Below are 24,994 nucleotides of genomic sequence, written 5' to 3'. Positions count from 1 at the left end.
TGAATGAAGACCCACCAACTCTACCAGTGCTGTCCCTACAGCACCTTAATCCAGACTCTCTCCAGACTGGGTGTCTGTGAAGCACAGCCCAGGTGCAATGCTTCAAGTTCTTATATCATCCTTTTTTATCTTAGCAAAATCTAAAGTCCCTGTTCTTTGCTACAAAAGAACTTAAATAAAACACCTTCAATTCAAATAGGAAGAATTTAGATCCAACTTTCCCCCTTCGGCCAGCAGAGTGGCAGAATTCATGAATTTCCCTCAGTCAGCAAATAGGATGCAGGTTCCTCTGTCAGCGGAAAACTTGAAACTTTTTTTTTTTTCTTTTTTTTTGCGGTGCTGGGGATTGAACCCAGGGCCTTGTGCTTGTGAGGCAAGCACTCTACCAACTGAGCTATCTCCCCAGCCCCTTGAAACTTTGTATAAGGCAGCTGATTTCAAAAGCCCATTTGAGGGAGACCATATTTAGGAAATACTGTCCACAGACTCTACTTTAAATATTGTAGGAATTAGTCTTCTACAGAAATGTTTTTACCTTAATATTATACATATATTGTTATTTATAAGAATTGTTTCTTCTCATCTGCTCTAAATCATTCATTGCTATTCAATGTCTTTTACATAAAATCTCTCCTGAAAATCTCCTTTTAAATGATATACCAGGAGAAGTCACCATGTCTGCAAATAAGTATGCTCCAGAATCATGAGCCAAAATAAATCTCTTCGTTAAAACTTACCCAGGCTGGGGTAAGTAGCAGAAAATGGACAAATACAGTGACCAATGAGGTTGTTTTTATGAATTCATAAATTTTTAAAGGGTATCTGTTGTATTTGAATCTATGTACTTAATATTCCTTATGATGCTCAAAATTTCCTATCTTTTCCAAGTAAAAATTTCTTCAATTAAGTTCCTAAGTCTTTTTACATCAGTGATCTTGACTTCCCATGGTCTCAGGCTTACTTATACAGGGAATCCAACCTCTCCCTAAACAATTCCAATTACTATTCTGGAAAATGGTACTGGAGATCAAAATTTTGTGCCAGGGTGCTCATTAGTATGCATCTGTTATTTCTTCTAGGCCTTTTCGTGCCCCAGAGCACCAATCTTTACATTAGAGCTTATTTATTCATTAATAGTTTTCTGAAGCTGGGTTCTACCATAGTTTCCTTAGAGAAAGTACCTGGAAACAATACTCCCAAGTTCTTGCATGTTCTCAACTGTCTGCTAAGGACTGTTCCCCGCAACCACCACCAAATTCATATGTTAAAGGCCTAACCAACCATGTGATGGTGTTTGGAGATGAGGCCTTTGGTAGATAGATTTAGATGATGTATAAGGGTAGGCCCCTCACGATGAAATTAGTATATCATAAGAATCCAAGAATTTGCTCCTTTGACCATGTGAAGCCCTTGGGTGAAGTTCTGCAAGCTAGGAAGCAAGCTCTCACCAGAACCCAACTATACCCAGACCTCCAGACTGAAAAATACTCTTCCGTTGTTTAAGTTACCTAATCTATGTTATTTTGTTATGGCAGCCTGAGTTGTAAAACATTTGAAGGTCATTTTTGCTGGAGATTATATATATATATATATAAAATCATTGCCTCATATTTTGTTTCCTTGAGTATGCTAAATGTTACTTTCATTAAGTTGCTAAGGACCTTGCTAAGTTGCTGGGGCTGACTTTGAACTTGCAATTCTCCTGCCTTAACCTCCAGAGCTGCTGGGATTACAGGTATGCACCACCACACCTGACAAAATGTTACTTTTATCTATTGTCATTAAGTATTCTTCTAAACATCTGATACCATCTTATTAATTTTATAAATAACAAGAGTTTTTGCACACTCAATTTCCACTGATTTTTACAGAATATGTCTTGGTGCTGAATACTCTGGGTTCACAGTTTCAAAGTACATAGTATGTCCTTTTGACATTGTGCTTTCCTTCTTTCAAAGAAGTTTTCTTATAATAGTTTTGCTCTATTTCCTGTTCTCCTGTCACCTAGCCAAATTATCTCAAACTTTTATAATTCAGATTTAAACAGTCCTTTTATATCATTATTATCTTATTTTCTTAGGTTCAGTTTGTAATATCCGGTGGTAATTTTCTGCTACTTTGTGGCCTCTCTTTCCTGACTTAGCCTTCATTTCTATAGATATGTTAAGATTTTCATCCTCCCCTTTTTTTTCTTTAAGTATCTTTAAGCGCAATTTTTATAACACCTTGAAGTGTAATCAGCACACAATAAACTGCTCAAATTTAAATGAATTTCAAATTTTTTGACACGAACATACCCCTGAAACCATCACCCCAAGATGCCAATAGCCTACGAGAGCTGGTGCGCCTCTTGACCCCTTCTCTCCTTCTCCCCCACTGCTCTGTCTGTAACTCTACAGATGCTGGAACTTCTCCAGATATCTTGGACTAGGAAGAAACTGCAGAGTAAAGGGAAAGAACACTCTACAATGGTGGAATGGTGAGAAAGAGTAAGGAGGGTTAGTGACCTTGTGGAGATGCTGACAGATCTGCATGGCTGACTCTAGACCTCTTTTAAAGAACACCTTGGCCTTCTTGCTTGTTTGTTATGGCCATACTTAACGCTTTTCTATTTTTTATTTTTGTGGTACTAGGGATTGAACCTAGGGCCTCAGAGCATGCTAGGCAAGTACTCTACCACTGAGCTACATCTCCAGCCATATTTTGGGGTGGGGGTAAGGAGGGTACCTGGGGATCGAATCTGGGGGTGCTTAATCACTGAGCCACATTCCCAGCCCTTTTTATTTTGAAACAGGGTCTCACTAAGTTGCTTAGGGCCTCACTAGGTTGCTGAGGTAAGACCTCAAACTTGGGATCCTCCTGCCTCAGCCTCTTAAGTAGCTGGGATCACAGGTGTACACCACCATGCCTGTCCTCCCTCCCATTTTTTCTTTTTTTTTAATTTTTAGTTGTAGATAGACAAAATACCTTTATTTACTTATTTTTATATGATGCTGAGGACCCAACCCAGTGCCTCACTCATGCTAGATAAACACTCTACCACTAAGCCACAACCCCAGCCACCCACTTTTAATTATTACTTTTGAAACGGAGTCTCACTAAGTTGTCAAGACTGGTCTCAAACTTGTAATCCTCCTACCTCACCCTCCCACTTAGCTAGAATTATAGGATGTGCCACTGCACCCCACTTTATGGCCATACTTAATTCTCACTGACAGAACTTCCCTAAGTCTTCTATATCTAAATCAATGAGCAATCCTACTGACAGAATCTAATAGGCCCAACTCTTCCTGTGGCAAATGCCTTTGTTTAGGTCTAGGTTCTAGACTAAGGCCCAGATTATAGCACAGACAATCCTAAGTAGTCCCCTGTAGCCTGTAAACTAAGGTCTTACACTTCTAGGTTACTTTCCATTGTGGGTGAATTTTGTGCAAATGCACATTTGGTCATTGCGTTCCATTAAGATTTAACAAGTCTTCCTCACTGTAGCATGCTTTTTTTGACTAGTACATGCCTATTTTTCAAACCTTCTCTCTCCTCTCCAGGTAATATGTGAACCTTTCACCACTCCCCTGCTTTGAACAGGTTATTTCCTCTAACCAGAAAATCCCTTCTAAAGTCTATCAAAAGTCAACCTCTTCATGTTCCCTGTTCAAGATCTCCATGCCTACCCCATGCATCCAGAACTTTAATTGAAAGTATCTGCCATAGGCTACTGTAACTGTTTATTTACATGAACTGCCAGTTGGATCAAAGTGTTTCACATGTGTCTTCATCTCCTGCATTATCCAACCTAGCTCTTAGATCATAGTATATCTTCAGAAAATGTTTAAATGAGTTAAAGGTGATCAGTGCATGTTTTTCCTCCTGGCTCCACTTCGCCAGCATTTACATTTCAGACTTGCTTCACAGTCCTTGTGTTCATCCTTATTTCTGTGTTTTTCCATCCTCTTCCATAATTAAATGGCAGACTCAAGCAGCATTCTGCAGGCATGGAACTGTAATCAGGTTCTCACTTTCTCCAGGGTACTATGTTAGCTCTCATAAGAAAGGTGAAGCTAAAGAAAATATGGACTTCAAGCCTAGGGAAAAGATATGTGCACAACGAGAGATTCTGACAACTGCCACCTTGACCCAATTACCAGCAAACTCCAGGACACTCATTCCAGCTTCATGGAGTAGGTGGCTTCTGAACTACCATTTGGAAGGTAAAGAGGATTCCAGAACATAAATATGAGACAGACCTAGGCCACAAAGACAAAAGGACGGGTGGCATGTTCAGGGCACTAGAGTTGTCTAGCATGGCTCCAGGGTAATGTTAACAGGACTTAAATGATAAAGAAGGGGTGGTTTCAGAGACTCAGGCAAGCTCAAAACTTCAATATATATTCAATATATTCAATATATTTCCCCCGATATAGGAGATTGAGCCCTCGGCCTTATTCAGGCCAAACAAGCACTCTAACACGGAGCAGCATTCCCAGGTCATAGTTTGTTTTAATTGTCTTCAGGGGGAAAAAATATCTAAGAATATTTTGCGCTTCTGTCTTGCTTACTACCATCTTTCCCTTCTTTTGTCTCGCACTTGGGTACGTGTTGGCTACCTGCCTGACCTTCTCCCTTTATGTCCACCCCACCCTCCAGTTCTTTCTCCCACTGGTCTGCAGGATACAGCTTCTGGAGTCAGAGCTCTGTAAGAACCTTTTGACAGATGTTTTTGAGGAATGAACACAGATTTTTGTGACTACATTTTTAAACATCTCCCCTCTCATTTCCTTGTTACAAAGGATCAGAAAAAAGCAACAAAAACACTAAAGGTGAGGTCACTACAAGCAGAGTTCACAGGCAGGGTAAAAACATCATTTCTCCCTTTAATCATCCTTTGTGCCTAGTGAACCCATAACTCACCGGGCATGCAGTAAAACACTGCCGTTCCGCATACCAGAACCTCCTTGCAATATGGTGGGAGGGTAAAGTTCCAGACTTTTATCTCCTGCCTTCAATCCTAGTTTCACTTTTCTAATCTCATGAGACTACTTTCCAAAAACAGGCAGCATGCACTTTCTCACCTGGTAATCTCCTGCTGTAGCTGTAAAACTGAAGGCACGTAAAACACCACTCCAAAATAGACGGTAGGTTCCAGCGCATATTTATCCAGCTGCTTCTTCAGAGGTTTTTCCAAATCTACCCATCGGCGCTGATTTTGCTTGTTGTAGTACCAGAGGCTGAAGTAAGTGACCTGGAAAATCAGAAGGTCACTGAAGGAGACAGTAACACACAAAAAGATTTCAATGACTTCAACTGCAGTGGCCTGTGACCTGGGACCAAGTGGCAGTAGTCTCCTATTGCCTCTCTCCTCAGAAAGGGACAACAGCAAGACCTGAAGGGACAAAACTGAAAGACCTATCTCTAGATATTTATATTCAGGAATTGGTGGCAAGAGTCAATTGCATATCATTTCTTCAACTCTGAAAAAAGGAAACCTATTTATGGGCTGGCTATACATCAGCGTGCAGTGGGTGCTATTTCATGTCACAAACAGGCTTTAACAACAACCAAAATTACTAAAAATCATCGTGCATAGTTTTTCGATTTCCAAAATATCAAATTTATCTTAATTTATATTTTAAAAGAGGCATAACTGGGGTTCTACCCAGCAGGACACTGACAAAACAGTGTTACTTTTCACTAGTCTCAAATGTGGCTTCTGTAAATAGATTATGTAAATGTTAAAATTCTAAAAATATAGAAAAGTTGCAACTGCCCCAAAAGTTCAATAGATAGAAATTTAAAGGAATTGTAATGCTTTAAATCACAGTTTCATGTGGAAAATGAATTCTGAATTAATGAGCAAAATGTGGAAGTGAATTTTCTCTATCACACTTAAACACAAACACAGGAAAAGCTGTACCTAGTTAAACAAAATAACGAGTATATTACTCAGAGATTCAAAGAAAAAGAATCGCATTTAGATCTCACTTATTGTGTAACAAAACTGTCAAGTTAAAACAATAAATAGTAGGCCTGGGTATGAACGTTCTGAAAGCGTATTAAGGCACTTAAGAGTTAAATGGCAGCCCGAGGCCACTGCTGTATTTACCTCAAAATCAATTTACAGATCAAGGCCATTGGAAAAATCACACCTTTGCTGTTGGGAGACTTCAGAACAAGACTGTCAACTAGAACTCTGTGCAGAGATGAACATGTTCCTTATCCGAACTGTCCAATAAAGCAGCCATTACCCATAAGTGGCTACTAGTATCGAATGTGGCTAAACCTCTGAAGAGCTATATTTTTAGTGTTATTTAATTTTACTTTTGCTTAAGTTAAATAGTTGCTATCATACTGCATAGTATAGCTCTAGAGCAACCATAAAACCAAGAAATAATACTCAGGTCATTTCTCTGACCTATAATCCTCATTCAAATATCAAATGAACTTTTGGACATTGTCTGTAATCCCTGTGGCTCAGAAGGCCCAGGCAGAAGGATCCCAAGTTCAAAGTGAGCCTCAGCAACTTAACAAGACCCTGTCTCAAAAAAAATAAATAAATAAAAAGGGCTGAGGATGTGGCTCAGTAGTTAAGTGCCCCTTGGGTTCAATCCCTGGTATCAAAAAAAGAAGTTAATGTTGGGTTGAGAGTGTTCCTCAGTGGCAGTGTTGCCTAACTTAGCATGTGTAAGGCCCTTGGGCTCAATCCCCAGCAACACACACACACACACACACACACACACAAAACCAGTCATTGTTAACCAAAATCAAATTCAGATCTTTTTAAATACTTCCAAGGAGGCATATTTCTAAAATCACTACTAGAAATGTTTATACACATGTAACTAAAAGCTCACAATATTATAGTCTTTGAATTTATGCTTTCTTAGATTTCCATACATAATCAAGTAGCAATATCTGATTCCATTGGATTTTATGACGACGGCATGGTTTGTTTTTGAAATGAGTAGGTAGGGACTAAATGTAAATGCCTGTGATTAAACTCTCATCAGGCAGCTGGGCGCCATGGCACATGCCTGTAATCCCAATGACACAGGAGGCTGAGGTAGGAGGATCCTGAGTTCAAAGCCAGCCTCAGCAAATTAGAGAGACCCTAAGCAACTTAGCAAGATCCTGTACCAAAATAAGACATAAAAAGGGCTGGGATGTGGCTAATAATCTTGAGAATCTGTATAATTAACTTTAAAAAATAATTTTAAATAAAATCTACTGAAAAAAAAAAAACAACAAAGGGGGAAGGGTAAAAAAAGAGAATACTTCCTAATACTCTATCAGCCAGCATTATCCTGATACTAAAAGCAGAAAACAGAAACCTACTAATAAAACTATAAAAATGTACAGATTGCAAAAATCATCAGCAAATATTGGCAAACAGTACATTCAAAGGATTCTCTACCATGATCAAGTGGAATTCATCCAAAGAATGCAAGGGTGGTTCAACATACAAAAAGCAACCAATCTCATACTGTGAATCACATTATTAACACAACAGAAAAAAACCACCTTGTCACATGATCATCTCAAACTGATGCAGAAAAAGCACAAAACACAACACCCTTTCATGATAAAAACATCTAGAAAATTAGGAATGGAAAATAATTTCTTAACATGATGAAGAGCATTTATGAAATCTCAGAGCTAACATCATACTTGATAGTAAAAGATCAACAGTTTTCCTCCAAAATCAGGAACAAGACAAGAATCCAGTGTTAACTACATTATTCAACACCATACTGGAAATTGTAGCCAGAGCAATTAAGCAAGTAAAAAAAATAAAAGGCACCCAAACTGAAAAGGAAGTAAAACTACCTTCATACATAGGTTCATATGTAGAAAATCTCTAAGTCTTATATATAGAACATTACCCAAATTCCACCAAAAAACTACTAAACAAATAAACTCCATAGAGTTGCAGTTTTTTGTTTTTTTGTTTTTTTTGTTTTTTCACAGAAATGGAAAAAAACTAGACTTCAAATTCATATGAAATGGTAAGGGATCCCAAATAACCAAAACAATACAGAAAAAGAAGAACAAAGAAGACCTGTGCTTCTTCATTTCAAAACTTATCACAAAGCTACAGTAATCAAAACTGTGGCCAGGCAAGGGTGACATTTTCCTGTAAACCAAGTGACTCAGGAAGCTGAGGCAAGAGGATCACAAGTTCAAGGTCAGTCTCAACAAATTAGTGAGGCCCTAAGCAACTTAATGAGATCCTGTCTCAAAATTTTAAAAATAAATAAAAATAAAAAGGGATGGGCATGTAGCTCACTGTAAAGTGCCCCTGGGTTCAAATTTCTAGTACCACAAAAACAAACACTAAAAACTGATGCAGGAAAAAATATGATAAAATAAAAAGCCAGGTACAGTGGTAAATGCCTGAAATTCTAGCTACTCAAGAAGCCAAAGCAGGAGGATAAAATTTTTGAGGCCAGCCTTGGCAACTTAGCAAGATCCTGTCTCAAAATTAAAAATAAAAAGGTCTCGGGAGGGGGGCAAGAATGGAGGAAGGAAGGACTGTATAGAGGGAAAAGAGGGGTGGGAGGGGTGGGGGGAAGGGAAAAAATAACAGAATGAATCAAACAACATTACTCTGTAAATTTATGATTGCACAAATGGTATGCCTTTGCGCCACATACAAATAGAGAAACAGCATGTATCCCATTTGTTTACAATAAAAAAAAAGACAAAAAAAAATATTTAAGTAGAAAATGAAAAAAAAAGGTCTCGGGGTGTCGTTCAGTGGTAGAGCACCCCAGGTTTAATCCTAGTACTGGGAAAAAAAACAAAGCAAAAAAACTCAGTTGAATAGAGAAATACTTGCAAATCATATATCTAATAAGGGTCTCGTATCTGAAATAGATAAAGACCCCTAACACAACAACAAAAAAGACAACTCAATTTTAAAATAAGGATTTCAATAATTCTTGACAGAAGATACAGGAATGGCGAACAAGCACATGAAAGGATGCGCATCATTAGTCATGGGGAAATGCAACTCAGAACCTGAGGTACCACTTTGTAACCACTAGAAAGACAATGATTAAAAAGAGAAAACGAGGTGCTGGGGAGATAGCTCAGTGGGTAGAGTGCTTGCCTTGCAAGCACAAGGGGCTGGGTTCGATCTCCAGCACCCAAAAAAAAAAGAGAAAATGAGTGTTTGTCTACCAGGTGCACGCCCCTGGGCTCAATCCCCAGTACTGAAAAAAAGAAAAAGAAAAGAAAAGGAGTGTTGGTGAGGATGTGGAGAAACTGAAAACCGTAAGTATTGTTAATGGGAATGGAAGATGGTCCAGCTATTGTGGGAAAGTTTGGTGGATCCTTAAAAAGGAATCCCCATAAAATCCAACAATTTCACTCATAGGTATACACTGAAAAGAACTAAAAATAGGTCCTCAAATACATATATACTCGTGTGTAGCAGGACTATTTGCAATAGCCAAAAAGGAATAAACCCAAATGACCATCAGGAGACAGATGAAAAAACTAATTGTGATACATAAAATAGAATATTCAGCTATTAAAAAAAAAAAAAAAAAGATGAAGTACAGGTAAATGTTACAAAATAGATGAAGCTCAAAAAACATGCTAAGAAAAAGAAACCAGACTCAGAAACTTAGCCTGGGCTGGGGATGTAGCTCAGTTGGTAAAGTGCTTGCCTCACAAGCACAAGGCCCTGCGTTCAAATCCCCAGCACCGCAAACAAACAAACAAAAAAACTTAGCCAGACATAGTGGCACATGCCTGTAATCCCAACAATTTAGGAGGCTGAGGCAGGAGGATTACAAGTTAGAGGCCAGCCTCAGGAACTTAGCAAGGCTCTAAGCAACTAAGCAAGATCTTGTCTCAAAATAAAAAATAAAAAAAGCTGGGGTTGTGGCTCAGTGGTTAAGCAACCCTAGGTTCAATCCCTGGTACCAAACAAACAAACAAAAAAGATACAAAAGCTCACATACTGTATGAATCTATTTATCTAAAATATCCAGAATAAATCCATAGAGAAGGAAAGTAAACTGTTGGTTGGCAGTGGGTGGGGGCAGGAAGGTATGAGAAGTGATTGCTTAAGGATACAGGGAAGGTTTCCTTTCAGAGCAAATGAAGATGTTTTGGTGGTATTGTAAATATATTAAATGCCACTAAATTGTATAAAACAGTTAACTTTATGTGATGTGAATTTCACCTTAATAAAATTTTCAAGATCAAAAATATTCTTAATTAAAGAGTACAAGAACTGGGCACAGTGGAACATGCTGGTAATCCCAAGGCCAACGCAGAAAGTTTGAAAGTTCAAAGCTAGCCTCCACAACTTAGCAAGATCCTGTCTCAAAATTTAAAAAAGAAAAAAAAAAAAAAGTAAAGGGCTGGGAATGAAGCTTAGAGGTAAAGCACCCCCAGTTCAATACCTACTGCCAAAAAAAAAAAAAATTAATTAAAAGCATGCTTTTTCCTTAAAAATATATCTATCCAAGCCAGGTAGTGGCACATGACTATAATCCCAAAGCCTCAGGAGGCTGAGGCAGGAGGATGACAGGTTCACAGTCAGTCTCAGCAACTCAGCGAGGCTCTAAGCAACTTAACAAGCTCTCTAAATAAAACATTAAAAAAGAACTGGGGATGTGGCTCAGTGGTTAAGCACTCCTGGATTCAATCCTCAGTACATACATACATATGTATATACATATATAAATAAATATATGTGTATGTAAATACAGATATATACATACACACACACACATATATATACATATATATCTCCAAATAAAAGCCAAACTAATTCCTTTCTTTGTCCAAAGTTGGATATATCAGCACTTATTATTTTTTAAAAGAAATACATAGACCCCTCATGTGCTTTAAATTTCAACTACATCATCATGTCAGCACTCAAAAAGTTTCAGATCTGAGAACATTTCAGATTTTCAGATAGAGATGCTTAGCTGGTAAATTCTTTTTTTTTTTTTTTTTTTTTTTTTGGTACTGGGGATCGAACTCAGGGCCTTGTGCTTGCAAGGCAAGCACTCTACCAGCTGAGCTATCTCCCCAGACTGGTAAATTCTATGTAAACAGTCCCCAATCTGAAAAGCTCCCAAATCTGAAACATTTCTGATCCCACCAAGCAAGGAAAGCAGCCTACATTACCGGTGATTACCTGGTCTAGAATATCTGCCCAGAATCACAGGTCCTCTCGTCCCTGAACCAGACCCTCCAGGTTGAACCCCTCCTGGTACTGTTTATGGGCCTGGTTTAACTATAATACAAGTTTCCTAACAGACCAGCCTTCAGTTCCTGGCTTTCTGTTCATGCCTCCTCCCACTGCTTTTTATCCAATGTCTACTACTTTCCTGATAAGAAGATTTACCTTTAGGTGGAAACTCTGTCTGCTCTCACTGGTGACCAAAGCAAGCCAACTTGACCAGTGGGAAACTCACTCCAAGAGAAACTTCTAAATCAGTTCTCAACTATCACTGACTAGATTGTTAGGTGTTGTTTTTTGAAGGGGGGGGCGCCCACTGGGGACTGAAGCCAGAGGTGCTTAACCACTGAGCCACATCCCCAGCCCTTTTTATTTTTTATTCTGAAACAAGGTCTCACTACATTGCTAAGGTCTCACCAAGCTACTGAGGCTGGCCTCAAATCCTCCTGCCTCAGCCTCCCAAGTTGCTAGGATTACAGGCATACACTACTATGGTGTGCAGCTACTGACTAGACTGATGAAAATTTGATTGTCAGATTATTTTACATTCTCCCTTTCTTTCCTGTTTTGTTCTAAACAAACATATCACAATAGTTTTCATAAAGTAATTCAATGATTTTGTCATTGCTTTTAAAGTTCTTCATAGCTACCCGCTAAAATGGCACAGATAATTGTGCCTGCCATGTAAACTACCATAAACAGCACGTGGTTCCTTTGCAGAAAATATGGTTGACTAAGTACAAATGAATTGACATTGACTTTAAGAACAAAGTTATCTGATAATCAAGCTTCTGGTTCAGAGGAAAAGGTAGTTTACAAATATGAGCTTGTCCAAAAGGTGCAGCGCTCCAAATCACGGTCCTTTAAGGAGACAACAGCTATGATAAGCGGATCCAAATCCTGACAGAACGTAAACCTTTCCCTAATTCCCAAGCCATTTCTTGTCTATTTTAAGAGTCTTTTTGGTTGTACTATTTTTAAAGCAGAGGAGAGAGATACAAATTAGTTGGAGGGGTTTTTAAGTCACTGATGCACTGGGTTTGATAAAAATCCCATATAAAATTGCAAATATAATTTTATCCTAATACCCTTTTCTTGGAGTAGGGTGAAGCCAGAAGACTTTTCATCAGGAAAGAGAGAGGAGATAGCCTCAGATAAAATCCATCCCTGGTAGAGATCATTTAACAAGGGTCGTTAATGAGTGTTAACCTAATTCAAGCCCTGAGCCTACCTTTACACAGAGCCTGCCATAAATAATGCAGTATTGTACTTCTTCCTTTGGACAGATAGCAGTGGCCACATTGTCTCAAAAGCAGTTTTTTTCCTTTTCTGTATAATTTTACTCCATGATCTTCTATCCTTGATCAAATAATTAACAATCTATTTTACAGCCAGATAATATATGATACCAAGTCACTTGATCACATATAAATAGAACTCAAGAAAATAACAATCAAAAGTAATCTTGTTCTCCTAATTAAACTGAGTTGTATTACACTAAAGTTCATGTAAATTAACTCCTCAAGCGGCCATATTTTTTTAGAGCATTTAGCTTTCAGGAAAGGAGAGAAATAAAAGTCAATTTCCGAGACTTGATGCAGGCCCAAGGAATGAGATGGATCACCATCGACTGGACGAACTACTTGTACCTGGTCTGTTTACAATCCTGGACCATGAGGCGCTATGACTCTAGAACACAGTAAGACAAAGACAAATCTTTTGAAAATATATTCTTCTTGGGCTGGGGATGCAACTCAAAGACAGAACACATGGCCAACACACACAGCGAAAAGAAAAAGAAAAAAATGTGTGTGCGTGTGTGTGTGTGTGTGTGTGTGTGGGTGGGTGTGTGTGTTATAGAGAAACATCTGATTATAAGATTAAAGTAATGTCAACACATTCTTAAAGAGTAAACTAGGATTAAGTGAGAAATTTTAATATACATATCAAAATTTTACTTCCCAAGGACAGGCAAAGGCAAATGTGTTCTACACACTACCATATAAAAGGTTTTCTGCCGGGCGCAGTGGTCCACACCTGTAATCCCAGCAGCTCAGGAGGCTGAGGCAGGAGGATCACACATGCAAAACCAGCCTCAGCAATGGCAAGGTGCTAAGCAACTCAGTGAGACCCTGTCTCTAAATAAAATGCAAAATAGGGCTGGGGATGTGGCTCAGTGGTTCAATCCCTAATACCAAAAAAAAAGTCTTTTTGTTTATGACCCACAAAACTGAGGGTAAACCAGACCTTCAATCATTTCAGTTAACCAATTTGTTCTATTTCAGGACCATTTCTTCTTCCCCCTTTTTTTATTTTTTATTTTTTTTACTGTTCTAGAGATTGAACTCAAGCACACCCCACTACGGAGCTACATCCCCACCCCAGCTCTTTTCAAAACAACATGTTTTTGAAACAGGGCACTGCTAAGTTGCCCAGGTTGGCCTTGAACTAGTGATCCTCCTGCCTCAGCCTCCAGAGGAGCTGGGATTACAAGCATTAGCCAGTGTGCCTGGCTGAGGACCATTTCTTCTCAGTCCAATGGATGAATTAGAGATTTTTCTCTTAATTAAAATCTCATAAATTTGGGTCTCTCTGGGTTTGCCAGTTACCTTGATTCATAAATGCCTATATTTCGGAAACTAGATATAAAATAACCATTATTAAGAAGACAACTGTGAGACAGGACTGAGAATGTAGTTCACCGGCAGAACACTCGCCTAACTTCCACAAGGCCCTGGGTTTAATCCTCAGCATGGGTGGGCGGACAGGGGGCGGGGGAGTGAGATAACCTTGGTCTAATTCAGCCCATATTCCCATGCTTATATTTCAATTAATTCCTAGGGGAAAAAAAAAAAAAAAGATTTTTTTTTTTTTTTTTTTTTTTGCGGGGAGGGGTAATTGGGGATTGAGCCCAAGGGTATTTTACCACTGAGTTATATCCCCAACCCTTTCTGTTATTTATTCTAAATTGCCAAGACTGGCCTGGAACTTGCACTTCTCCTTCCTTAGCCTCCTGAATCGCTGCAGTTACAGGCACCACTGCACCTGGCAAGAATACAATTTCTTCATGTTTTATGGAGCTCAAGTCCTCGTTATTCCCTCTATCCTACTCTATTTTTTTTTTTTTTTTTGGTGATGCTGGGGATCGATCGAACCCCGGGCCTTGTGCATGCTTGGCAAGCACTCTACCAATTGAGCTATATGCCCAGCACCTTCTATTTTAACTCACCAAAGAGTAATACAAGCAATATTTCCAGATGTTGTAACTTAATGCTATGCAAAAATAAGAATTGAACAGAATCTTTAGTAAAAACTATTTTTCTTCAATTTTGGGGGGAGAATTATACTAGGGATTGAATCCAGGGGTACTTTACCACTGAGCTACATCCCCAGCCCTTTTTATTTTTTGAGACAAGATCTTGCTGAGTCACTGAGGATCTCACCAAGTTGCTGAGGCTGGCCTCAAACTTGCAATCCTCCTGCTTCAGCTTCTCAAGTCACTGGGATTACAGGCATGCATCACCACACCGGTTGAGAGTCACTTTTGTCAGATTAAAATTATTATTATTTTGTACTACATAGAAATGGTTTTGATGCTGGGGGAAAAGGGAATGAGAAAGAGAATTTTAGAAATCTAAGTGAATAAATGTTTTAATGTATTTTAATAAAGAATCTGTAAAGGTAGATTTCTATTGCCCGAAAGATTATCCAGTGTTTCCCATTATCTTACAAAGGATACAGCAGTGACACATATCTTTAATCCCGGCAACTTGGGAAGCTAAGGCAGGAGTATGGCAGGTTAACAATTAACAAATTAACAATTAACAAATTTACATGATGAAAAAGAAAATGGAAACGGCAGAGTTGCCAGTTAATGAGTGTTTTATGGACTCTGCTCATCTTTACCAAGATGATAGGAAGAAACAAGCCATCAATTGTACTCAGTGCTAAACATATGTAAGGAGACAGGCATGCGGAACACACCGATAATCCCAGTGACGCAGAAGACTGAGGCAGGAAGATTGCAAGTTCAAGACCAGCCTCAGCAACTTAGCAAGGATTTAAGTAATTTAGAAGTTCCTGTACCAAAAAAAAAAAAAAAAAAAAAAAAAAAAAAAAGTTTAAAAAGAGGGTTGGGGATGTAGCTCAGTAAAGCAACCCCATTCAATCCCATGTAGCAAAAAAAAAAAAAAAAAAGTAAAGCCCAAAAACAGTTGTGTGGCATATAGTCAGTATCCAATAAACAGCTATCCTTTAGGAATTTGAACCCAAATTCATCTGCTACCAAAAGTCTACTTTGTTTCCTCCAAAATCCCACTTTGCCAACTGCAGCTGAAATTAATGGTATAAAGTTCAATCTGCTGAAAACACACTTGACATTGAAATTAACTTGTCAAGTCAAAGTCTAAGCTTTCTAAATAACTAACATAAATGAGCCAAGACAAGTTGCTTTTAGATTCATAAAGAAAATGAGGCCTTGCCTCCCAAAATGAAATTACTTGTGCATTTACTTTCTTAGCCTGTTCAGTTAAATCATACTCAAAATAACACAATTACTCTATCCTATTTGAAAATCTAAACAATGCACACTTAAAAGGATCTCATTTGGGTAATCCATTACAGAAAGTGTCACAAAAACCTGATAAGTTACCTTTACCACATGCTAACTCTCACAGAGGATTTGTGGCATGCAGTTTTTCCTAGTGAAATTAGCATCTTAAGTAAAATCTTAAATCTTAAGTAAAACCTCTGGATATCCAATCAATTCACTAAAAAATAAAGGAAATCTGTGTGACATTTGTTTATGAATAAATTGCTTGGAGAACTGAATAGGAAAATATTTGCTAACCAAGAATATTTTTAGGAAAGTGAGTTCTTGCTGAGGTAGGGTATGTATCTGACAAGAAAACTGAAATAGATGTCTCAACAAATGACTGGGGAATTTGATTAATGTAAGAAGAAGTATGACTCATACATTCATTCACTGAAAATTCTGGAAAATTTGTCACATACCTACTGTCAAGATGGGCAGAAAAGTGGCTCAGTGGTAGAGTGCTTGCCTAGCACATGTGAGGAACTGGGTTCGATTCTCTGCACCACATAAAAATAAATAAAGTTTAAAAAAAAAAAAAGATGGGCAGAAAAGTACAACATGGTAGGGAAGACAGACAATAAAGTGGGACAATAAAGTGGTACGCCCTTCATCCCTTTCCTCCCCAAAAGGAGTTTTACCTTAATACTAAAGTTTTTCCATCAAGAAAATAAATGCCCTCAGTGGCCTTTCCTGAGACTCAAAGATGAAGGCCACTAGGGGGGAAAAAAAACATGGGGTGTGGGGGAAGAGAGGGTCTATAATTAGAGGAAAATTAACTTCTTAAAAATGTGGAGGCCCTTTGGTTAGGCTACAGGAACTAGGGATGGAAATAAGTTTAGGTAAGGGACACCCAAACAGGCAGGAGGAAGGAAGGCTGGTGTAGCCTAGTAAGGTAAGTACAATCTACAATCACCTACGATGTTTCAAACGGAGAATCTGAAGGTTCCCAACAGATACACCTGACTAATGTTTGAGGAGCTGGAAATGCTAATTACCCCCCAATTTGATTATCATACATAATATACATGTATCAAGTTATTATACTTTTTGTGTATCATGTGCCCAGTTTTCAAAAAATGAAGATCTTGATTTGTTCATAAATATTACATCTTCTCAGCTTCTTTTTAAAATATTTTAGGTGTAGATGGACACAATACCTTTATTTTGTTTATTTAGTTTTTTTCATGCGGTGTTGGCGATGGAACCCAGTGCCTCACACATGCTAGGCGAGGCTCTACCACTGAGCCACAACCCCAGCCCCCTCTCAGCTTCTTAACTCTGGAGAAAGACAAACCAGGGAAGAAAGATTGTTTCACAGAAAGAAGAGGAAACTGTCTCATCCAGCAACACAGTTACTGAATAAGTGTCTACTTATCTTAAAATTCAAGGTTCTTTGCATTTAAATTGAGTATGGGCAGCAGTTCAGTGTGGGCCCATGCGTGGACTGGTGAGAATGTCAGAGTCACCTGAAACTGTATGCAAAATCCTGTTTTCATTAAATTCTCAAAGGGGTCCATGACCCCAATAAGTTTAAAGAGAATAAATCCAAGTTTAAAGAGAAACCTGCAGATAAGAACTCAGTTTTGGATCTTTTGCTTATTAGTGTGTGATTCTGAGCAAATCATCTGAACTTTCATAACTTCGGTTTCTTCATTTTAAAATGGTTTAAAAGATAATGCCTAATTTGTTGCAAAGAGTAAATGAGATTTGGCAAGGTAACTTCCAGCACAGTAAAGCTGTCTCACCAAAATGGAGGACAAGTGGCACACCATCAAAACTTCAGTTGCTTTAACAAATGGAATCTGAACACATACAACAAGGGTAATGACAGAGTCCCCAAACCTTTTTAACTCCACCCACAAACCTCCCCATGTGAGCAAATTCATGCTTCATTCCAAATGGTCATGAGACTGCACTACTGTGGCAAATTGATGGTAAGTCTCTTAACTCCTATTAGATGACAAACATCTCAGATTAATAGCACTTAAATATATTAAACATTGAACTAAGGCTGCATAATACTCTATTTCTTTAAATAAACATGTTCTGAATTCTATAATGACATATGATTACATATTGTATATTTTTAAATGTATGACATATCCATGTTTGTGTTTATTTACCTATTTCTTAATTTTCTACATCAAATGAGAAAAGTAACAGAAAACCTGAAAATCAAGAAAATCATTGATCATTTATCATTAGTTTTGGACTTCAGAAAACTTTATTTAGATGAAGAGGCCAACCTAACATATTTGCTTCAAATGGTCCAATAACTCTAACTGAAAATATTTACTGGAAATATTTTATACCTGAATCTTATCTGTATTATAACACACACATAAATTAATAACTACTCAGTTCAAAGTTAAAAAGCTTGCAGATAGTACTTTTTCCTTACACATATTTAGGCTATTTTTAGAACCCAAATGAAAACAGCTAGTACAGAAGGAAATGCACATGAAATTCCTGAGGTCTACTCAGATAACAGTCAAGATAGGTCAGTAGATATTTCAAATACCTAAGACACTAATTTCAAATAAAACACTCCCATGGCCAAGAACACTTTCTACAGTTGTGCTTGAAGGCAATGGTTTGCCTTATGTTTTATTTCTCTCTACTCCACAAATCCTTTAGCTAAAAATTGTCCCCATTGAACAGAAGGCCCTATGAGAAGAATTCGTTCCAAGTGCCATGGAAAAGCTGACCTTGCCTTGACACAGAACTCTTCCCTAAGGAGCTGGAAGAACTAGATCACTTTCTAAGTGTTTCAGAAGTCCAGAAGTGGGAGAAAAAAAAAAAGTCTAAAGAAAAAGGTGCCTTATTCTGTATACAAAGCTCTGGAAACGGTAAACTCTCCAGGAAATAAAATCATAGAGCAAATAAAGGCTGGCTGCTGACCTGCTGTCCATGCTCACCAATCTAAATGCAAAGCAAGAATATTGAGTCTTAAGCTAAGTAGACATTTATTCAGCAACCCTGTACTGTAAGGTGCAAGGCACTGTTCCAGATACGACGGATGTGCCCATGAACAGCAATCCTGTGGCAATGGAGCTTCCACATGCTAAAGGACAAAAACATGGTATGTGTGTAATGTACTGCAAATACAATTTGGAAAACATTTCATGAGGATGGATGATAAATCACAACAGGGTAACCAAATACCCAAAGTCTGAAACTAAAACTGGAGAGGTGAAAAAAATGATCCTGAAAAGACTTCCATGGTTTCAGAACTTTCCTGTATATTGAGATTTTAAAAATTTCCTAAAACTCCAACCAAATATAAATTTAAGATAAGGACCTTAAAAATGAAGGGAAGCAAAGTATATAAGAACAGTTTGCAATGAATCTTATTAAAATTCACAATGGCATCATAAAATGTGATTATAATTATCTATTGTTGAACAGGAATTCTTGAAAAATATTCTAGAGAAAAAAATGTAAACCTAATCCAAAATTTTATAGAACTTTTTAAAAAAATCCTAAGATTCGGGTTGAGTATAGGAGGAAAGAAAAAGGCAAATAGAGCAATTTAAACCCTATTGAAGCTCTGTTTTTTAGGGCAGTGGGCAGTGACACTAATAAATTAATTTTTCAGCTACCATGGAAAGATCTTTTCAAATATGATTACTAAATTATGATGGCACACTAGCACTTTAACAGCTTAGTAATGGTTAAGAAGTATGACTACCAGTGCCCACTATAAGAACATTTTACAAAAAAGCATGCATTCTGTCAGTAAATAGAAGAACTAATAATATTTTTTAAATTAAGAAAAGAGGGCTGGGGCTCTAACTCAGTGGTAGAGCACTTGCCTAGCATGCACAAGGCCCTGGGTTTGATCCCCGTACCACAAAAATTAAAAAGAAAAAAAGAAAAGAGCTCATCTGAAGGAAATGTAGCCAGTCACCACAAAAATGGGCATTGGAGTCACAAGTATCAATAATAATTAAGATTAACACTCGGGGCTGGGGTTGTGGCTCAATGGTAGAGCACTTGCCTAGCAGGTATGAGGCACTGGGTTCAATCTTCAGCACCACATGAAAATAAATAAAATAAAGGTATTGTGTCTATCTATGACTAAAAATATATATTAAAGGAAAAAAAAAGATTAACACTTATTAGGAGTTTCCTAAGTACCAGTTTCTCTGCTAAATGTCTTACATTTAATATTAAATCCTTACAACCACCATCAAATAGATGTTATTATCATATGCCATTTGGGAAAAAAAAGGTAGATTTGAGAAATTAAGTAGTTTAATACGTTTTTTCTTTTTCTTTTTTTCTTTTTTTGGTATTGGGGATTGAACTCAGGAGCACTCAAACACTGAGCCACATCCCCAGCCCTATTTTGTATTTTATTTAGAGACAGGGTCTCACTGATTTGCTTAGTGCCTTGCCACTGCTGAGGCTGGCTTTGAACTTGAGATCCTCCTGCCTCAGCCTCCCAAGCTGCTGGGATTACAGGCATGCGCCACCACAACCAACTTTAATCATTATTTAACAAGTGACAACACTGGGATCCAATTCCAAGTTTTTCTGATTCTGTTGGAGATTGCCTTGAGCACTGTCAGACAGCCTTCTCAAGTGGCCAATAGAGGCAGAGCCCTCGGAAACACTGTCCAGAGGAAAGGAACTTTCCCCAACTCAAAGGAACCTGCGAAGTATTGGAAACAGTGCTACTGCCCTGATGAAAATATGTTACTTTCTCCAGACAACACCTATTCCACACTCACCAAGCAACCACAGTTTGGCTGTAGCCCCCATGTGGCCTCCCTGCAGGGAGATCATGACCTGGCTCTGAAAGCACGCAAAATTGGGGCCCTTAGCAGTTCATAGCACGTTATAAATTACTAAGCCTGTATCCTGGTTTTACATACCTATCTTATTGTGCTGGGTTATCCCAGGTCCTCCCAGCAATACTGGGATTTAAGCCTGACCACTGGACTAGACTGTGCTGATTCCATCAGGTGATACTGTCCCATGGGAATGGCCATGCCCAGATGACACCTTCCTATCTCACCACCTTCAAAACCTCTATAATATACTTTCAAAATTGGAAAGAAAGTTTTCAAATTCTCCTTAAATTCATTAAGACTTTCATGGGTTCTGGAAAAAATACTGTAAAACTCAAGAGAATGATAGACAAAGAATTTCAACAGCTCTGAGAGGCTTCTGTTATAATTAACAGCAATAATTTATCATGGCATTATTGTGCATCCTCTGTAATTGTCATAAAAGTGAAATGGTATGCAAGTAAGCAAGAAGAGCAAAGACATCCTCTGCTGCCACCAATTTATATTTGGGCAGTAATAAGGCTTTATCAGACAAATCTATATGCTATCATAATTCCTGTTTTGCTTGGTGGGAGAATAGTGCAAGATACCAACATTTTTATTTTATTTTTTATTTTTTTGGTATGTATCACACACATGATTTAGATACACAAGCAAGGAACAGGTGTTATCCCACTCAGATTATTTCTGAACAGTCATATGGTAAGATTAGACCTGGCGCTTGAGCCATCTGTTTATATGCTACAGCTTGGAGCTTCTGGAGCTTTCAAAAGAAGAGTTTGCTACACAAACTTTCTAACTATGTCTGCAGTTAAATGTTGAAGACAGGATAGTCTCTCCAAGGGCAAGACATTTTCTAGGGACTAGGCCTGTTTCCTCTTAAAGGACTCTGCTCTTCTGTTCAAAATCAGGTTTATAATATACCACAGTTGTATGAAGCCGCTGAGACAGATAACACCTAGCAGGAAATGGTAACGTCCCTGGACGGCTTAACTAGCAGAAGGAAAGCAACGCCATGGGTCCAGTCCAATCTGCATTTATTGAACACATTCCATACCTGGCACTCTGGGTGCACAAATAAACCATAGTTCCTTGAGAAGCTGACTTTCTAGGGGTGGTAGGCACACCTTATGCATTTGGTTGAAATTTACCAAAAAAAAAAAAAAAGGAAACAATGTAGGAAAAAAAGAATGGGTCAAGGAAGTAAAAAAGGAAAGAAATGCAAGGAAATAGGACTGGTCACTGACACCACTCTCCTGGTTTACTTTCTTTTCCTTCTTTCCTTCTTGACCCACAGATTTCCTTCCACCGCTCTCCCTTCCTGTATTCAACCCTGCGAGGTCTGCTATACCCTCTTTTTCTCCCCTGAACAGCCTCATCTCCTCTCTCCTAACTTTGATTAGTTCATCTATGCTGATGATTTCCAACTCTCTTCCCTCTAGCCTGGTTCTCTTGCCTGAGCTCCAGATAGGCATATCCACCTGTCTGTTCAACACAGCACCTGTCCAACTGGCACCTCAACTTGATATTTATTTCTGAAACTACATTCCATTCTTTCTTTCTTGTTTTCTCCCCCAGTTATATTCCCCACAATCTACTGAAAACCTGAGTACAGAGCTGGACCCCTTGCGAACCCTCTCCAACACCTAGTAGGTAGGTAGGTCCTAAACATTTCCAGATCCCGCCTACTTCTTCCCATCTCTATCCAAGTACAAGTAATTACAATCAGCACCTGAACTACTCCTCTCTACTCAATCTCCAAAGGGCTCACATGTCACAAAAACAATCATAGCACATTTTTGTTTAAAACTTCACTATTCTTCCCATTACCAACAGGGTAAGACCAAATCCTTTAACAAAAATCCTGCATCATGGAATCCCTACTCCCAGTCCTTCCTCTCTGTGATTGGGCTTCAGGGAGACCTGCTGCCTCCACATCTTTGGCTTCAAGCAAAAGATTGTGGCTCAGTGGTAGAGCGCTTGCCTAGAATGTGTGAGGCACTGCATTCAATTCTCAGCACCACATATAAATAAATGAATAAAATAAAGGTCCATCAATAGCTAAAAAAAATATTTTAAAACATCTAAAAAAAAAAAAAAAAAACTGTCTCTTTAGCCCTGACAGAATTCCCTTGCTCCATCCTTCAGGAGAGATCACTTGGCCTGAAAGTTTTCCTTTTGCTGCCTGCCCCTCCCTAAGCCCTCTGATCACAGCATGCATCATCATGTCTTCTTCCTTGTATCAATCAATGCTAGAATCATTCTATATACTTGGCACTTACAGGTCTTCAATATCGAATGATCAAATGATTTTGCCAGGGGAAAAGTTTATCTATTCCTGACTTTTTGCAAAGTACAAAATAGTGGAATTTTTCCAGTTGGAATATGTACAATGGGAGTTTAAGGGAAACAATCAGTTTCTCTTCCTTTCCCTTACCACAGAGCCAGGTGGTCAAACACAGGGAGGGTCCTTGGTTTAATGAGAGTCCTTTCTTTACAGGTCTTACATAGCATTTTAAATTTAAGACATTATGTGGATATGAGAAGACTCCACAAATTCCTAGCACCTAGATTACGGGTTTCCCATGGCAAAACTTCCTATGTTACTATAACAGACTAGTTTATTACTTTACATGCACATCAAATCACACAACCCTTTTGAGAATTTGGTGCCACTGTTACCCTGTTATCCTCGTGGTTCAGAACTGGGGTTCAGCCATATCAAATAACTTCCACAAGGTAAAACCACTAACCAGAATTCAGGGCTCAGACAATACAGCTCGAGAATCTTGGCCTGGCTTGTGGAAAGTTGTCAAGCAGTAAATGAATGAATAGTCAATCATTCATTGACTTAGGAGTCAATGACTACTAGGAGGACCCATTGGGGGTTATATTAGAATAACCAAATATTTTGGGATAATCCAAAATGTATTCATATTTGATTCTCAAGTGCATCTTGGGAAACATGTTTAAACCACAGGCACTGTTAATTCTCTTATGGGGCACCCGTGGTGGAAAAGTCTTTTTGGTCACCAGGAGGGCTTGCAGGCTCAACTCAGACACCATAGAGCAAGCTTTGAGTGTCCCGTGGGCCACAACACAGCCAGCATGAATGAAGCCAGGCCAGAGAAGCCTGCAGCCTTTTTCATAGCTTACCTCCCGCAGCTCCAACCTCTGGGCCACAGCTTCCAGGCTCTCCTGGCCAGTGCTCTCCACAGACAACGTGAACTCCACAAACTCGTTATTGAGCAGCTGGATCCGAGCAACCAGGCAGCTCTTGCTGGATACCGTGTAGCGCCGGGTGCGTTTCAATTTCAATCCAAATGGCAGTGGCATCTTCTCCCTTCAAGAATGGAGGGGCAAGGAAGGAAAAGCACCCCCACCGATCCAGCAGCGATGACTCCGGGAGAAAGCGGCCCTCTTCTGAAGGGATGAACACTGTCCAGTTCTGTGCCGCTCACCCAGCAGCGGCCGCCGCCATTAAAAAGCAAGAGAGTCTCCAAAGGCCAAGAGAGGGGAGCATCCACGCCAGCGCTGAGGAAACAGGAACCCCAGTTACACCAAACACGGTAACTCTGGACTTGGCTTTTAAAAATAAAAATCAGTGCAGCTGGGCCTAAAACCGAGCTTTCCTCTCTGCTGGAGAAAAGCAGCACTAACAGGATCAGGGAGGCGGTGGGGAAGTTTACCATCAGAGCTGAGGGCTGGGCCCGGGGTCAGACTCCACCCCTCACTCTAGCCTACAAATAGTGATAACATCCTGTGGCCTGTTGTCGGGATTAAATAATGGCACGACTATAATCCCAAATTCTGTAGTTCGTATTAACGGTCACCTTCCTGTTCGAAGTGTTACCTTCTCACAAGTGAACTAATTCTTGGAGCTTCCCAGTACTCCATATGTCAGAACTCTTTATTGCCTAAGTGAAATAAGTGCAAAATAAGTGCAAAAACGTAAAGAGCTAGGTTCGAGTTCCAGGCCCTTTCCGCAAATTAACCTTGAACTCCTAATAGGAGGACTAATCCCTTCTAACATATGGCAGCGGTGAGTTTCAAAGGAGGAGAATTGCTTAACAGGCATTTGCAAACCCCTTTTTGGCTTATAAATATTTACGTCATCAGATTGACTGATTTATAAACAAGTCATAAAAGACCCTATCAACGCCCATTTGTCAATCAAACCGTGGCAATTCTGAAAATCGTGCCCGGGCTCCTCTCCCAGGTCGGGACGTCCATGGAGGCTGTGGGCATTCACCTGAAGGGGCGGGCGAGGCCTCCAACGCCATCCTAGGACACCGAGGGGCCGAGGGGGTTCAGCAAGACCATGAGGCCAACCAGGCCGTAGAGGACTCAGACTCCCGCGTCCTCCCCACCGAGTCAAGAGCAGGCGGCGAGGCCTGGCCAACG

At 39.2% G+C, this 24,994-nt stretch overlaps 1 protein-coding gene across 1 annotated transcript in view; it reads right to left on the bottom strand.

The window, feature by feature from the left end:
- PTPN21 (protein tyrosine phosphatase non-receptor type 21) overlaps nucleotides 1–24,772 on the bottom strand; it is a 64,726-nt gene extending 39,954 nt beyond the window's left edge. The window contains 2 exon segments of the mRNA XM_079129300.1: nucleotides 5,070–5,239; nucleotides 23,747–24,772. Of these exon segments, the coding sequence (XP_078985426.1) occupies nucleotides 5,070–5,239; nucleotides 23,747–23,926 (350 nt within the window). The 5' untranslated portion in view covers nucleotides 23,927–24,772.
- Nucleotides 24,773–24,994: the final 222 nt, after the last annotated feature.

This window comes from Sciurus vulgaris (assembly GCF_902686455.1).
Source record: "Sciurus vulgaris genome assembly, chromosome: 2".
Taxonomy (NCBI): domain Eukaryota; kingdom Metazoa; phylum Chordata; class Mammalia; order Rodentia; family Sciuridae; genus Sciurus; species Sciurus vulgaris.
The sequence above is the reverse complement of the archived record's forward strand: the minus strand, read 5'-3'. Positions and strand labels throughout refer to the sequence as shown.